At 51.8% G+C, this 17,649-nt stretch overlaps 1 protein-coding gene across 4 annotated transcripts in view; it reads right to left on the bottom strand.

Annotated features, from left to right (window-relative positions):
• Positions 1–17,649, bottom strand: part of ZMYND8 (zinc finger MYND-type containing 8) — a 92,647-nt gene that overhangs the window by 48,181 nt on the left and 26,817 nt on the right. For 2 of the 4 annotated variants that reach the window (XM_040981364.1, XM_040981367.1), the window contains exons 4-6: positions 12,427–12,575; positions 4,377–4,520; positions 945–1,058 (exon numbers count right to left, since the gene is read on the bottom strand). In XM_040981364.1, the coding sequence (XP_040837298.1) occupies positions 945–1,058; positions 4,377–4,520; positions 12,427–12,575 (407 nt within the window). Of the gene's footprint in view, positions 1–944; positions 1,059–4,376; positions 4,596–12,426; positions 12,576–17,649 lie in introns of all 4 variants that reach the window. The other 2 variants (XM_040981365.1, XM_040981366.1) reach the window with 1 other exon arrangement.

The following is a 17,649-nucleotide window of genomic DNA, read 5'->3' as shown; positions in this document are numbered from 1 at the left end:
AGCAAAGGTAGGGCCAGCTCAACGGGCTAATCCTCCACCTCCGAGCACAGGTGTCGCATATGGACAGCTATTCGAGTCCCAGCTATTCCAGTTCCAATGCAGCAACCTGGTAAGGTACCTGGAAAATCAATGGAAGATGACCCAAATACTTCGACCACTGAATGCATGTGGGAGAGCCAGAAAAATATCCTAGCTCCTGGCTTCTGCCAGGCTGGCCCGACCGCCACAGCCATTCAACAAGTGAACTAGTAGGTGAACATATGTCTCTCCTTTTCTCTTTAAGTCTGCCTTCTAAATCAATAAATCTTGAAAGAAAAAGGGAGAGAAAGGGAGGAAGAAAAGAAAAACTAGTTTCAAGGGGTCCTTGTGGCCTATGAGGTGTCTTCATGCAAATTAGTCAAGGGTGCCACCGCCCTTGTGTCTTTAGGCATCTGGAGCAATCACATGACTTTGTTTACACAAGGTATTTTCCTTGATAAATACTCAGGCCACAAGGGCCAACGTCTGACTCAGAGCACAGGCGGACATCACTGCAAGGCACACACACCTGCCAGTCCACAGCGGCCACGTGCTTGCCCATGTGGACTTCCTCCTGGGCCGAGCCTGCTCTGCCAAGCGCCCCCCAGACGAGAATTCTCACCTGGGTGTGTCTCATTCTCAGAGCCAGATTACCAGTAACCAGGGTTCACTCAGCTGTCCCAGTGAAATCTGCCCAGAGTCACTGCACAACCAGAGTTTTAAATCCCTGCCATCTCTCTACTGTTCATCACTTTGTGGTTTAACAGCTTCGGGACCAAGTGCTCACAGTAAGATACCTGCCCATGTACCTGAACTTGGGCATATAAAACAGGCGTCTGAAAGGTTTGGCCTACCTAAAAGGCTGACAGAAAAAGGCAGTCACCGCGTGCACTCAGGTGTCTAGCAAGAGGAACTTTTCTTCTTACCCCTGGCTGTTTCATTTTCTGAATGGCAAACTTGAGCAGGTAGGATAACTGTTCAATGGTGAGCATGGTCATGGCTTTGCTTTGCGTCTCGATGCATTCGGCTACTGTAATTTTCTACAAGTCAAAATCACAAACAAGTAGTCAGTTAGCAAAAACTATTATCCACGTTATTTCCCTTTTCACCTTCTTCTGGTGTGTGTGTGTGTTTGTACGCACCAATGAACTCACCCATTACAAAGCCATTCCCATCCAATGAGACTATTTTTTTCTTGTGGCGAGGACTCCAATCTACTAGGCTAGAATGGACGTGGTGGTAAAAATTAAATTGCATATCAGTTCAAGGATGGTCATATGAAGAAGTTATCTTTACGTCACGAAGGGTGACAGGATCCAACAGAGGTGTGGGTTCAAGACACGATCCTGAAAAATCGTCCCTGTTGGAATCTTGAACTTGAAGAATGGGACACAAAAGGAAAGCCCCCTCACTGATGGCAAATGGTGACCCTCTAAAGCTCTGGGGCTTTCAGGAAATGGACAAGGCAGTGATGCCACTGAGGAAGATGCGATTTCCCTGTAGAATGAATCCAAGGCATGGTGCTGGACCTGCATTAAATATGCCTTGGTTCTCCATCAACACTGAAGTGAATTTGACTCACAACAGTCTGGCAGACCACAAAAGAGGTTAATCAATTAAGGCCAGAGCTGTGACATGGCAGGTTAAGCCACTGCCAGGGATGCCACCAGCATCTACGAGCACTGGTTGGAATCCCAGCTGCTCCACTTGCCAAGCCAGAAAATGCAACTGAGAAAATAGGAAGAAAAAAAAAAAAAAAAACAGCCAAAGTTTTTGGGCTCCTGCCAGCCATGTGGCTGACATGGACGGAGTTCTCGTCTCCTGCCTTCAGTGTGACCAAACCCCAGGGATTGTGGCCTTTGGGGGGAACTAGTAGATAGAGATCTGCCTCTCCTTCTTTCTCTGCAACTCTCCCTTTTAAACAAATACAATAATTATTTCTTATAAAGGCAAGTATGTCCATCTCACAGACCATGAATTTCCGAAGGAAAATTCCCATGAGAGAACAAACGGACAGGATGATGGAAGCCAGCGTGTGCTGAGCGTGCATGACTCCGCAGCCCAGGGCCTCAGGAGATGTACAAACACAGCAATCGCAAAGCCATTCGGCTCCAGCGAGGGCAGCAAATGCGCCCAGTCATCTGGGCGGGGGAAGCTAGCGATGTCAGCTGCAATCCATCTGGATTCTGGCTCTTTCCATCCATTTCTGGTGCTTCCAAAAGGGGCTCGCAGATGTGTGTGGTTGGTGACTAAGGACAAGATCAACAGAGGCGCTCCAAAGCGAGACACCTGGAGCCAACGCCTGAGCTAGCAGGACTCAAATGTTGTGTCATGCCCATTGCCTGCCCCCCTTTGAAGCTATGTGGGGCTCCAAGCTACAGACACTCCACGCCCACCAGCTTGAAGGGCAGTCTGTCCAGCAGACTATCCAGGGCAAACACCTGGGACTGCCAATCCCAACAGCCCCCTCTCCCTCTCACCACACTCTTCCTGGCTGGCACTGCCTGGGGTTCCCACAACACTTCAAGTGCCAGGTGAGTGTGTCTGAAGCCTTTTTGGCATGGGAGCTAGAGATCAAAGGTTGACCACTAAACCCAAGGGCAAAACAACAGGAACAAGAAGATGGCAGCAGGCAACCACCTGTGACTCCACAATCCCATAAGGGGGCTGGTTTGAGTCCCAACTACTCCACTTAAAAGATCCAGCTCCCTGCTCAGGTGCCTGGGACAGCACTGCAGGACTGGTCAACTACATGGCTCCCCATATACATGTGGGAACACCCAGAAGCTCCTGGCTCCTGACACTGGGGCCACATGGGGAGTGAACCAGAAGATGGAAGATATGTCTCCCCTTCTCTCTTTCTCTCTTTCTGTAACTTAATCTTTCAAATAAATAAATAAGGAAGAAGCAAGGAAGAAATCTTCCAGCCTGATGGTATGACACGTGAGGAGGGAGCCTTGGGCTCAGATGCCCGCACCCTTCTTAGCCACAAGGGACTCATCCCCATAATAAGGCAGAAAGAGCTAGGTCCTGAACAAGACACAGCCTGGCCCTGGCCCTGGGTTCTTCCGGCACATGGAGCCATGGTCTCTGCAGTAATACCATTCAACCATTGTGAACTGACAATCAATAGCAGAATAAGGACAAGCTCTGAACCCAGACCAAGGCACTGCTGGGCCAGGCACGTCCTTCAATGTCTCTGTAGAGAGTGACCCAAGAGAGCCAGTGCCACCTTTTGGCAGTTGACAGACAAGATGACCTCTCAGTGCCACCATCCTAGTGAATGGGCATCGTCGCCATCTCTTGGTCCCGGGGCAAAAGCAGCGTCCCAGACACCGATCCACCCCACTGGTGACAAGGTGTGATCTTTTCCACTTCACATCCAGTTTCCTCATCTCAGAGACAATGTGCAGTGTGCTTTGAAATCCAGGAAGACATTTCCCATGAAATACTCTTGTGACACTTCCTGTTGGTGGCAACTTAGAAACTCCCAATGGCTGGCAGTCATCAGGCTAGAAGGCACCTGGACGCGGGGGGGCGCTGGTCACTGGTGCAATGCAGTGGTCAGGCTTGGCTGTAAGTGAGCAGACGGGAGCGCTCACAATGCCCAAGGCGCTGCTGGCGCCAGCTCCACACCTGCAGTGTCTCCCCAGCAGCGGCCAGGCTCTCAACCTAAGGACAAGCCTCCAGGAGGACTTCCGGGACATCTCCATTGGAAATGACCTACGTGCACCAACTTCCTGTTCCCATCCTCAATTCCTGGTTTCCAGAGCATTTTTTTTTCCCAAATCCGTTATATGCAAGGCGATCTAAGCCCGGTTTCGTGCACTGTGGAATTCCCAGCACCCAGCAGGCACTGGGAGAAACACGGTCTCTGACAAAGACGCTTCCAGGTCGCTGTCAGGTGACCTTCACGTGGAACTCACAACCACAATGGATCTTCCCAGCTTGGCTTCCACGCATGATCCAATGACTCAGAAGCAAACAGCATCCAGGAAGAGAAAAAGCAGCACGGGAACTTCCAAACCGTGTGAGCAGCTGCTGATCTGGGCATGATCTTGCAAGGTGTCCGCAACAGGAGACCCAGAGGTGGCTGCAGGCCTCAAACCGATCCAAAGACCCACGCAGAATGACACTCCAACCTGGGCACCACGGGGGAGTCCTCTGGCAGCCACAGGAGTAGAAGCCTCCGCAGACGACTGTCCAAACAGGAGGTGACCCGGACAGAGCAGGTGGGAGGCAAAAAAACGTCTCTTTTCCCTGTATCTGGATTATTCGAAAAATGAAAACTCAAAGGAAAAAAAAAGAGAAAGAAGAGGACATGAGGCAGGTAATGCATTCATTCATCAAGCACTAACCTCACATTCAGGACAAAACCAGTCCCCCTCTGGTTCCGCTGTCAGTCTCAGACACTTAGCGTGATAAACCCGGGGACAGAGCTCACAGCAAAGGACTTGGCCTTCCCGGTGACAAACCCAGCAGTAGAAATCATTTCGTCCGTCCTGCGGTACAACATCAACAGGGTCTGTGGTGAGTGGCTGCTTCATATAGTAAAACGGACCATGTCTTAGTTCTGACTGAAATGTAGGCAAGAAAGACAGGTTCGGTTTCAAAACAAATGTGCATTCTCAACAGGCATTTGAACATCAACAAACAAAAAAATCACAACATTTCACAAACTCTTTTCACGCTAACTTGGGGTCACTGGACTAGCTATGATATTCACAGCTTGCTAACTCACACAAGGATGCTTCCTTCCGTCGATGCTGGGGGGGCCAGGGACGGAAAGCTGGAATCTGAGCCGCTAAGCCATCCCAGGCTAACCCAGTGGCTACAACCCTGGGGGAACCCTTGGGTTCAAATTTGAACTCTACCTTGGCCATGTCTCTTAACCCTCAATATCAGTTTTCTCATCTGTAAAATGGAGATCCCCCCCAAAAAATACCACATCACGGACCTGCACTGAGACGAAAAGGAACAACATCACACGTGTATCCACACGAGAAACCCACGACTAATGCTGCAAGCATGGTCAAAAACGAACAGGTGCAAATCCAAAATTGCAAAGCCAACACAAGTATAGCACGTGGCCCTGGAAGGCTCAACAGCAAATCACTGGATATGAGTCGCCACAAATAGTCAACTTTCCTCAGGTCTACCGAAAGCATAATGCACTTGTCACTAAAGCCTTGATTTCTGAACATTTCAATCTTTCCATGTGCCAGGGAGCCAAGTCTCTTAGAGGTAGCAATGGGCACTAAGAAGGAATGGGTCAAGCATTCGTGGCAGTCGGATGTCTTGTTAATCCAACATGTTAGGGGAAATATTTCCCTAAGGAAGCATTACAGAACACAGCAAAGGCAACTGTAAAAACGCAAGACCACGCGCAAGATTCTAACTCCACAGGAAAACATCTAGCAGAAACCAAATGAGCCCTGGCGTTCTGGTTGAGCAGGTTGAGCTGCCACACAGAATCCCATAACAGAGCACTGGCTCACATCCCTGTTACCCTGATTCCAACCCAGCTCCCTGCAAATGCACCTACGAAGCCAGCAGAACACAATCCATGGACCAGGCCCCAGGGACCCAGACGGACTTCTGGGCTCCTGGCTTCCTCTCTGCCCTCCGCGCCCTACACAAGCTGACAGCCCAGGCCACTAAGAGAGTCAAACAGCATATAGAAGACCTCTCTCTCTCTTTCTCCCCGTCACTCTGTCCTTCATCTAAAATAAATCTTTTAAAAAGAAAGAAGAAGAGTCAACATTGTGGTATAAGGCCGGTTCAAGCCCCAGGTGCTCCACTTCCCATCCAGCTCTCTGCGGATGGCTAGGGAAAAAAGCGCTGGCAGCTGGCCCAAGTGCCAAGGTCCCCGATCCCCACATGGGAGACCCAGATGAGGCTTCTGGATGCCAGCCTGGTCCAGCCGCAGGCCCTATGGCCACCGGGGAGTGAAGCAGCAGATGGAAGATCTCTGTCTCTCTACATAACGCTGACCTGCAAATCAGTAGATGGTCCTCTTCAAGAGACAGGGAGACAGGTGGGACCTGATAGCAAGCTTAGGAGCCAGTGTGTGGCTATAAAGAAGCCACTTAACTCCGTGGTCCTATAGTGATGCAATACAGCTCTGACTTGCTCTTCCCAAGCTCCAAGGAAACCTCACTGCCTCCCCGGCTTCTCTGCTGGCCTCCATGAAAACCTTACGGCTTCATCCATCAAGACTTCACACACCGGTGAGAGAGCGCGGAATCCTGCCAGATATTACAGATGACAAAGTATTTTCTATTGTGTTTTCTAAATGATTATTGCCGGTCCCTAGAAGGGCTGTTCATTTTTTTAATACTAGCCTAACATATGAGGCCTTATTATTAACATCAACTGCACTGCAAAGAAAGAGATGAGATTCTCCTCTCCTGATTTGCTCTCCAAATGCCTCAACAGCCGAGGGATGGGCCAGGCTGACGGAACGTACCAGGGACTCCGGTCAGGTCGCTCAGATGGGTGACAAAGCCCCAAGTACCAGGAGTCATCATCCATGGCCTTCACAGACACATTAGCAGGAAGCCAGATCAGACACAGAGCAGCTGGACCCAAGCCCACACCTGATTTGGGATGTGGACATGCCAAACAGTGGCTCTACCTGCTGTGCCACAATGCCTGCCCTTTGTTATTTTACAGGCTCCAGTAACGTAGAGCTGCAGAAAGAAAAAGATCTTCTTGCCTGTGGTTTACTCCTAAGATGGTCACAACAGCCAGGCCGGAGCCAGGCCAAATCCAGGAACCAGAGGGAGAAGCGTTCAGACCATCCTCCGCTACTCTGACAGGTGCATCAGCAGGGAACTGGATCGGAAGTCGAGACGTTGGGACACAAACTGCTGCCCATACAGGATCCTGACATTGCAGATGGTAGCTTTGCCCACTATGACACAATACTGGTCCCTCGGGACTTTTTAAGATTTAAAAAAAATGTATTAAGGAGAGTTACAAAAAGGAGAGACAGAGAAAGAATCTTCTATTCACTCGTTCACTTCCCAAGTGGCTGCAACGGCCAGGCCTGGACCACACCAGAGCCAGAAATCTGGAGTGTCTTCCAGGCCTCCCATGTGGGTGCAGGAACCCAAGCACTTGGGCCATCTTCCCCTGCTCTCCCAGGTGCATTAGCAGGCAGCCAGATTGGAAACAAGCAGCACCCATAGGAAATGCTGGCGTCACAGGTGGCAGTTCTGACTGCTACACCACACAACCACTCCATTCTAACTTTGCTGTCTAGAACATTCTCCAGATTTCCACCCTCCTGGATGCAGAAGGGTGCTTACCTACAGCACCCTTGACAACCAGCCTCTCCACACCTCCCTGCTCTCATTCCTACTAAGGAAACAGCCAGGTCGGCCAAGTCGGACGGGTGAGTACAGAAGTCTCCAGCCTGCTCCCTCCTCGTCTCAGTTTAACTTTTCAAACAGAGCAGCCGACTGGGTTTCCAGGGTAACCATCCCTGTTGTGACATTCGCTCCACGTTCCAGCGACAGCCTGTCTCACTTGCACCCTGACCCCCACCCAGAGAGGTGCTCAGAAGACAGGGCTAAGCTTTCCTGCGGGAGGGACAGCTCCAGGAAGGGGACTTACTGACCCTCCAAGCTCACAGCAAAGTCTCCCCCCACCCCCGACACCCTCTGTCTTCTGCACCTGAGGCCAGAAAAGACACAGGATTTGGCAACTGCTCCCACCCCCAGAGAACACTGCCATTCAAAAATTAGCTCGGTCCAGTACACAGTGCTAGAGGGAAACAACAGAAGGTCACTCCCATACAGGACAGGAGCAGCAGAGGGGAGGGGCTCTCCACCTGGTGACAGGTGGCCCAGCAAGGTCGGCTGAGGGCAGCTGGTCCATGCAGGCCTGCCCAGGCGGCAGCTCAGGCCAAGGCCTGCTCCCGAGGCTCTGCAGTGTGCTTGGGGAAATGCACCCAACTTCTGCAGACTCCTGGGGGGGCGCCCCTCCACCTGCAGCAGTACTTCCTGGTTCATCTCCATCAGCTTCCTGGCTGTAAGCAGTTCTCGTGACACACACACACACAGCTCCTGGCCCAACAGTGACACCAACAGGTCACAGCTGGTGATTTGAATGGCTAACTGCAGATTATGAAAACAAACATGTATTCATTGACCAGCTCCCTGCACAGGGTAGCTTCACAAGAAAATGAGAAAGGCCTGTTCATTCACTCCTGAATCCCTGATGCCACACAAGGAGGCAGCAACCTTTATCTAGAAAGACAGAGAGGTCAGAAGGAACAGAAAATAATCATCATAATAAAAATAGACAATGCAGACATGAATGCATGGGCTGTATGCCAATAAAACTTTATTTATTTAAAAGAAAAAAAAACAGGTTTTGGTGCAGTAGCCTAGTGGCTAAAGTCCTTGCCTTGCACATGCCGAGGTCCCATATGGACATCAGTTCTAATCCTGGAAGCCCCACTTCCCATCCAGCTCCCTGCTTGTGGCCTGGGAAAGCAGTAGAGGACAGCTCAAAGCCCTGGAACCCTGAACCTGCATGGGAAACCCAGAAGAGGCTCCTGGCTTCAGATTGGCTCAGCTCCAGCCATTGTAGCCACTTGAGGAGTGAATCAGCAGATGGAAGATCTTCCTCCCTGTCTTTCTGACTTTCCAATAAAAAATAATAATAAAATAAACCTTTAAAAAAAAAAAACCAGGCTCCCAGCATATCCAGAACACAACTAGAGAGCAGGTGCTCTGGCTGAGCACACAGCAGACCTCGGACTGGACACAGGCCATGTGGGAAACAGGGGAATCCATCAGGTCTGACACCAGCTCTCCTTGTCTTACATGTGATGAAAGTGCGGGTTCCTCACACGGGCCAGGGGCCTCGCGCTGGACAGGCAAGAGCAGGTCACGGACACGGAGGCAGCCAGACTGGCCTTGGCAGCCCCCACCATCCCAGAAATAGCTGTCTCCGCCACACCGCCTTTCAAATAAATAAGCTGCTTTTTAAAAAGCTTCTTCATAAACTCCCCTAATATGGACTTCCCAAGAAATACAGAAGGGGTAAGAGAAGGTCCAAATGGAAAACTGACCCCCTCATCTCCATAGGAAAACTCAATGGTCTCAATTAAACACGGAAATATGCAACATCTTTTGTTTTTTATACGACAAGAGGGAAGATCAAAACGGAAGAGGCAGACAACACCACCACAGGTGACTCGAGGCAGGTGTGGGGAGCACAGCCGGCAGCCTGAGAGTGACACTTACAGGGATGGGTGGGGAGTATAGAAAACCAGAGGGCGGGCCTCTCAGGGCAGCTCTGCTCAGCTGAATACCCTGGTCTGCATACTGGTGTCCCTCCCAAAGACGACACTGAGATGCTGACTCCAAGGTGACAAGGTCAGGAGGTGGACCTTCGAGATGTAACAGGGTCTGCAGGCTGGACCCCTCACACCTCACAAGAAGTGGGCCACTGCACATTAGGAGTGGGCCCAAGCAGGCAGACACCATGATCCCAGACGCCCACACCGTGAGACGCGTTTCCACTGCTGAGATGCGACCGTTACCAAACAGAGATGCTGAGTGTGGCTAAGAACACGCAAACACAAGTTTAAATTCCTCACATGAAACTGATGCATCACAACACTGCCCAGCTATAATCTGCTGTTTTTAATGTCACAATTTCGGGGTAAGGGAGAGAGGGAAAAGGAGGTTGCAGGAAGATATCCCCAGCACGTTGTTTGGCCCACCCCCCAGGAACCCAGATGGAGCAGCATGGAGCAGCCTAGGGGAGCCGCAGTGTGAGCTAGAAGGGATGGTGGGGTCAAAGGGCAAGAATGACATCTCTGTAGTTCAAGCTACTCCGCCTTTGCTGATGACCGTCTTCTAGATGCCCAGACTAGAGATCCTCTAAAGAAAGAGTTTCGGTCCCAAGTCCCCATCTGCGAAGTAACTGAAGATCAAGGATGGGAAAGCCACTGACAGAATGACGCAGCTGAGGGCCAGCAAGAGCCAGGTGACTGAGTGGGACAGGTGCCCCGCCCCTCCCTGTCACTACTGAAGACTGGATATCCAGGAGCACGTGTGTGCCCTGTGCCCCGGGGCCCCTGCCCCTGCGTGCCTGCACCCTTGTCAAACCCCACAATGACAGGCGCGCTGTAACGCTCACATTTCCACAGCTGCTGGTGGAGAGGGCATAGCCTGCGGTCACCAGGCGTTGACGTCAGCTGGGCAAGGAGCAGCCTGTCCCGCCAAAATCGGCTTCCAGAAACAGGGACAGCAGCCAACTCTACAGTGCCAGGCAGGGGCTGGGACAGAGATCACGCACGCACGCACGCACGCACGCACGCACACAGAGCAGGTGGGGGAAGCCCCTGTTCTCAGCAGTGCTGGTTCCTAGGGACAGGAAGCGGATGGCTTAAGGCCTTCACGGTTCTGCACCTTCAACCCTGGCAGGTCTGACATTGCTGTAGGGAGGCAGGGTACAGGCCAGTGAGAGATCCCTGGTTTCAACCCAGGCAGGCAAGCTAAGCTCAAGCTCTAGCACCAGCATCCCATACAGGCGCGGGTTTTGAGTCCCAGTGCTCCACTTCCCATCCAGTTTCCTGCTAATGCATCCGGGAAAGAACGCCACAGGATGGCCTAAAGCTTTGGGACCCTGTACTAGCATGGGAGACACAGAAGAAGCTCCTGGCTCCTGGCTCTGGGTCAGTCCAGGTGTGGCTGCTGTGACCACTGGGGGAGTGAACCAGCAGATGGAAGATCTCTTTCTTTCTGTAACTCAAAATGAATGCAATGAATGACACACTTGATTCCCTGGACACGCTTTGCCACTCCCAAATGCTTATAAGCCACACCTGGCCTGTGGCAACCATATGGGACAACACAACATATGATGTCTTCATGGCTGTGTTTTATGTCACACAGTACACGATGCTTCCACTCAGCAGACAGCCTGGCTGAATCTTTCAATCCAACTATTACTGTTTATGGCACTTAGCTTCATTAATCTTCTCACCAGAAGCCTGTGTGGTGGCACAGCCTCCTAAGCCACTACTTGCAACACTAGCATCCTGTTGTCAGAGCATTACTTCCAGGCCTGACTGCTCCCCTTCTCACGCACCGGGATCCCATGGGGCACCGGTTCTAATCCCTGCAGTCCCGTTTCCCATCCAGATCCCTGCTTGTGGCCTGGGAAAACAGTCGAGGACGGCCCAAAGCCTTGGGACCCTGCACCTGTGTGGGAGACTCAGAAGAGCTCCTGGTTCCTGGCTTTGGATAGGCGCAGCACCGGCCGTTGTGGTCACTTGGGGGAATGAATCTTCAGACGGGAGATCTTCCTCTCCTTCTCTCCTCCTCTCTCTATATATAACTGACTTTGTAATCAAAATAAATCTTAAAAAAAAAAAGAATCCAAAACAACCCTACAGAATGAGCAGTGTCACCTTCCTTTTTGAAGCTGAAAAAGACCAGGCACAAAGGAGTTAAACTGCCTGGGAGAAAAACTGAGCTGGCCTTTCTGTCTGTAATTTTCAGCTTGAAAATAGATCCATGCATTGAGGCACACGTCTCCCAAGCCTGTGCATTTCCACACCGCCAGCCCTCTCGCTGCCAAAGCAGAGCCCTATTTGCCCCCACACCCCACCCCAGGACCATCCTATACAACAGAGTCTACATACAGAATCCACATACAGACACGACCAGGATCCCAGCAGCAACTCAACAGACTCACGTTGGCTTGCAAAGTCCACGAAGACGCGGTCCCCATGCCCCTCTCCTAACCATGAGAGCCAGCCTGCATCAGGGAACATGAAAGCCACAGCGCCGACAAGCCCCACATGGTCCCGAGCAGTCTCCACCTCGAGCCAAGCAGGCTCGAGGTCCACAAGGGGTGAGGTGCAGACTAGACTCACGTGCCAACCAGCAAGAACAGAGACCAGCTAACACAGTCCACAGAGGACAGCCTCTCCACACAGCCTCCGCCCCCAGGGTACAGATGAGAAAACTGATACGGGCAAGGGCGCCCCCTTTAGGCGAGCCACCACCAGGCTGACTGGGCATTGGTACCACAGATGTAGCCCAGGGGCGGGGGAGGGGGGACCTCCCCAGACCACACGGGAAAAAATAGTCATTATAACGGGGGAACTTTTTTCCAAAGAAAAACCCCAAATCCTTTATCTGGATACAGTTCTATTCCCATAACACATCTAAAAACCCACTGGGAATACTGCCACAGGCCATTGGGAATTGCCCTCTCTGTCCTACGTAAACGACAATCAGTACATGCAGCTTGCTAAACAAACCCCAAGCACACCAGCTCCAAGAGCCAGGCTTCTGCCCCCTGTCCTTCGGTCCCACCATCCCCCTCTCCCCACCCTTTCCACGGGTACAGCCACTGCTCCAGGGGCTCTCTTACCTGTTCCTTATTGTTATTATTCAGTAAGCCAGGTTTCTTTTTCTTTTTAATGGGGCTTGTGGATGTGTCCTGTGGCGAATGGCCATTGGAGGAATGAGGAGGGCTGGGGAACTTTCTCTTCTGGGCTATTCTTTCTGCAGAACCAGGATCTGAAAGAGACAGTACCACACAATGTAAAGCCGTTGGGACAGCCTCGGGCCCTCAGCACAAACTGCCGAGCACCCAGTATCCTCAAACCATTTCCCCGTGCCATCCCGACATCCCAGCTCCGGCTCTTGCCTCCCTCTTCTTCACTGTTAACCTCGGGTCTGAGAGCCATTCCTGAGCCTCGGCAGCACTTTTGTAAAATCTCAACACAGTGCCACTGTAAAAACTGGACGATTTCATATAACTTGGGTTTTTGGCTTCTTTTAAAAATAAAGTAGCTAAAAACCTTGCCTTGCATCCACCCGGATCCCATGAGCATCAGTTCATATTCCAGCTGCTCCACTTCCCCCATCCAGCTCCCTGCTTGCGGCCTGAGAAAGCAGCAGAGGATGGCCCAAAGCCTTGGGACCCTGCACCTGCGTGGAGACCCAGAACAAGCTCCTGGCTCCTGGCTTCAAATCAGCTCAGCTCCTGTCATTGTAGTCATTTGGGATATGAATCAGAGGATGGAAGATCTTTGTCTCTCCTCTCAGTAAATATGCCTTACCAATAAAAAGTAAATCTTTTTTTAACCAAAAAAAAAAGGAAGACCTACAGGCCCTCATGGCAAACAGCCAACACTATCAGAGCTACATCCTCCATTTTGCCACAGTCGCTACCCTTTTCTCTCGGGCACCCCATTGAAAAAGCCATGACCAAGCTGCCCAGCATCGTCACCCAGGCACTGGAGCCTTCTTATCCTTGCACACTATTTCTGCTCTACATCCACGGCTGACAGCAAAAGCAGGAAGTCACACAAGGCTGGCCATGGACAGACTGCAAGGACACCAAAGTGCACACACTTCCTTCTGGGAGAGAAGGGCACGGATTCACGCTGTCAGGTCAATCAGGTTTACACAGTCACCGAGAGCACATCCCACCTTCCCCAAAGTTCCCACGGCCCACCACCTGCTTGAGACTCTCAAAAAAAAAACAATGCAAGTTACATTCTCCCAGCTACTTCCTCTGAACACCATCCCACCCCACAGTGGTGGCATTTGACCACAGGACCCCCAACCAGCCCCATGCCCCAACCTTCACCTGCAAGGACACCAATCGGCTCCATGAGTGGAGGGGGGCCTGCAGCTCAGCGTCCAAGGATGACACAGCACGGTGCGTCTGACATCCTGAGAGCAGGCAGATACGCCGACAGCTACATCAAGGGCCCAGGATGGGATGTGGAATCCAGAAAATGACTCTCCTCCAATACGTCCCTCCTCCCCAGGCAGGCCTCGGCACGCAGGCTGTGTGGGCTTCGCCAGCTCTCCCTCTGCTAACGGCAAATCCATAGAGTCCCCAGGGCCACGTACAAGGCCTCCGCGCAGTTTGCTTTGATGGGGAAGTCTAACAGATCCTCCACATATCCATCAAGCAAAAAACGATGAACGAAGGCCCAAGACCCAGTCCCCGGCAGGGAGCTCTCTCGTCTCCCTAGGCAGCAGGCTTCAGGAAAACCCTGAGCACGTGCCTGGGGTACTGTGTGGCGATCCCACCCTGAGAGGGAATCAAATTCCAAGCACAGGCACCTTGGGAATAAATGCATCCCACGGGATCACTTCACACACACCAAATTGGAGGCTTAGAGAGCCCATAGCATTGGCCCAAAGGACAGGATGGCTAGTTAGTGAGCAAGGCCTCTTAAAGCGGGGAGCCTGGGGACGGCTGGCAGGATTCCCCTGAAGAAGGCCCCTTTTCACGCTCACAAGGGTCCTCACCCCACTCATGTGACCTCTGACCTCCAAAAATGTTCTCCTTAGAAACACACTCCATGAAGCAGGTGCAAGAAATTTCCACTCAGCACTGTGGACCCCTCAAAAACAGTAGGAAGACCAGAATGTCCAGACATCCGGGGCTGACCCAGCAGAGGTTCACAACCATGCAACGGGACACTCAGCTGCCACAAACACTGTGGAAGACCCAACACAAACAGCTCCTGCTTCAAGTTGAAAAAACACACAGGCCCAGAGCGGTAGCCTAGTGACTGAGTGTCCTCACCTTGCACGTGCCAGGATCCCATATGGGCCCCAATTCCTATTGCAACTGCTCTACCTTCCATTCAGCTCCCTGCTTGTAGCCTGGGAAAGCAGTTGAGCACAACCCAAAGCCTTGGGACTCTGAACCCATGTGGGAAACCCAGAACAAGCTCCTGGCTCCTGGCTCCTGGCTCCTGGCTCCTGGCTCCTGGCTCCTGGCTTCAGATCAGCTCAGCTCCAGCCATTGCAGCCACTTGGGAAGTGAATCAGCAGATTGAAGATTTTTCGCTCTGTCTCTCCTTTTCTCTGTGTATCTGCCTCTCCAATGAAGGTAGATAAATCTTAAAAGGGCCCAGCACTACGATAGCCTAGTGGCTCAAGTCCTAGCTTTGCACATGCCGGAGTCCCATACACATGCTGGTTCCAATTCTGGCAGCCCTGCCTCCCATCCAGCTCCCCGCTTGAGGCCTGGGAAAGCAGTCGAGGACGGCCCAAAGCCTTGGGAAAAAGCTTCTGGCTTCAGATTGCCTCAGCTCCAGCCATTACGGCCGCTTGGGGAGTGAAACAGCAGACACAAGATCTTCCTGTCTCTCCTGCTCTCTGTATATCTGATTTTCCAATAAAAAAATAAATTCATCTTAAGGGGGAAAAAAAAAAAGCAACACACATCTAATGCTACTTGCGAATCAACATAAGCCTCCTGGAAAAGATACAAATGCACTAACTCTTACATCAACCTAGAATTTTCCAGGACAGCACTGAAGGAGGGACGGGTGCTACACAGGGGAGGGTAGCTGCCTTGGGGGCAGAAGCCTCGAGGCTGTTGAAGAGCAAGACCTTTCACCACTTTCCCTCCTGTCCCGGCTTTACCCTGCACCTGGACACTAACCAAATGAAGCTGAAAATGAAGTAGCTACCAAGTTGCATTTCACAGGAAAAAGTGGCAGGTGTAAGCCAGTTCCTGGCAGGAAGCCGAGGGAAGTGTGGTGCGTGGGCAAAATGTCTGGATAAAAGGAGGAGGCGGGGGTTGGGGGAACTCTGACAATCCCCAATAATCCAGCTCAAATGGCAAAGCACAGGTGCTTGTCCAAAGCATTTGCGGGGGTTGGGGCGGCGAGGATAACCTCAATCTCTGTCAGTTTGTCCTGGCTCCTTAGACACACAACTTAAGATGACTTCTCAGTGCAGTTAGCACACAGCAGCAGCTGCCCACTCGGGCTGGCTCCTCTCAGACAGGGTTACACAATAGTGGCCATTAGCCAAGGAGTTACCTAGGCCAGCTGACCAGGGGCCTGCCAGGTTGCCATGGAAAATTAGATAAGAAGGCCTAACAGCATGCCACCTTAACATTGCTAGCCAACTGGAGTACCTGGATTTTTCTAGCATTCTGAAAGAGCAGCACTGGATTTTGGAAGAGGAAACCCCATAGTGAGTTCAAAGGTCAACCACACCAATCTGTCACTCCACTTATTAGTAACACCACCCCCCCAAAGAAAAACCAGTAAGATGACAAAAAAGACTCCCACAACCTTCCCAGACAGCACCAGATAAGTGGTTCTGCCTTCCAGAAAAAGCCAGAAGCTGGAGCCCAGCCACCACCCCATTAGCCCCAAGTTCCCCTCCAGGGGCAGAGATCTCTGACAAAGATCCCCTATTCCCAAAGTGTGGTCCCTGATTCCCAGGCCCCACCGCACCCCAGACCTGCAGAACCTAAACTGCAAGGTAGGGGGTCCAGGGATCCATGTGTAAGGAACCACTCTAGGGACACGCTGCATGCTGGAATGTTCCATGGCCGGGATGAGCAGCCGTGTGTCTGCCAAGAACCATCTGGACTTCGATAGCATCATCCATCACAAACATAAAATCAGCAGCTTAAAAACTTGCCTGCCACAGATTCAGGGAATTTCAAGTCCCACCGCCGATTGCCCCAGCAAGGCCAGAGCAGTTGATGGTGCAAGTCCCATGGGGTTGGACGTCCCCCACCCAACCCCACCACCCACCTCCCCAATCCAAGGTGTGTCACGGGAGGTGGTCTATGTTTTCCACTCAACAGCGCATCTCTGCTTCCCTGCCACTTTCCCTGGGCATTAGCTTGAGCCAAGCAAACAAGCGAGACCTTGAGGAAACAGACAAGCAGGAAAGGGCTCTAGGCAGGCCATTTTCCACCTCTCAGGGTTCTAGTGCCTCATCCATACCACGGGAAGGGCCAAGCCAGGGGAAGCGGGCTGGACACTGGTCTCTGGAATCCAAGTCAGTGCTCCAAGCACCACACGCCAGCATCCGCTCAAGAAAGCAATGCCCCAGAAAGGGGCCTCTGCCATCGGCACCTTCTCAGAGGACTCACCCCTGCTCAAATGACACAACACAGGGCGGAAGGAGCAGAAACAACCTCTCCAGAACTTCCGGGAAAGAGAGGGAGGGAGATCTTCAGAAATTAATAGACTTGCAAGCTGTGTACAGCCAACAAGGAAACCTTGCCTGAGCCCACCAAGGAACAAAGGGAAAGAGACCAGTATCCTGCGGGAGGGGAGTGAAGGGTGGGGCTGCCGCAGGGCTGTCCACAGTTCCCCTCGCCCAAGAGGATTTCAAAGCTCCAGGCTCAGCCAAACACAACTGCAGTTGCAAGCACACCAATTCCCCCTGGAGCTAACGAGAGTTCAAGGTCTATATCCAAGGGGGCAGGAATTTAATATGTTCCAAGCAACAGGCACAAAGGTCAAGGGCAGGGGCTGGCCTGCCAGGGAGGCTCTCAGGGGGTCACATGGAGACGTGCCTGCGAGATTCAGGGTCCTTCTGAGGCAGCAGGCCAGGAGCAGGGTGCTGGCCACTAAGACACCCTCCAGCCCAGTAGGGCCAAGGTCTCTGTGGATGGAGGGCAAGAACCTGGCTATTGGTGACCTTTTCCAGAAAGTGGAGTCAATTTTTCTTTCTTCCATAATGATTTAATCCTGACCAGGATGATATGCCAGGCACCTTTCATCTACAAACCTGGAACAGCGAGCGGCAGCCAGTGCAGGCTGAATCACCCTGAAACATTCTTCTGCGACCTTCCATAAGGAAACAA

The sequence above is a fragment of the Ochotona curzoniae genome, unplaced genomic scaffold (assembly GCF_017591425.1).
Source record: "Ochotona curzoniae isolate NIBS_2020 unplaced genomic scaffold, NIBS_Ocur_1.0 contig_3520, whole genome shotgun sequence".
Classification (NCBI taxonomy): domain Eukaryota; kingdom Metazoa; phylum Chordata; class Mammalia; order Lagomorpha; family Ochotonidae; genus Ochotona; species Ochotona curzoniae.
Note: the sequence above shows the minus strand (reverse complement) of the source record. Positions and strands in the feature narration are given on the sequence as shown.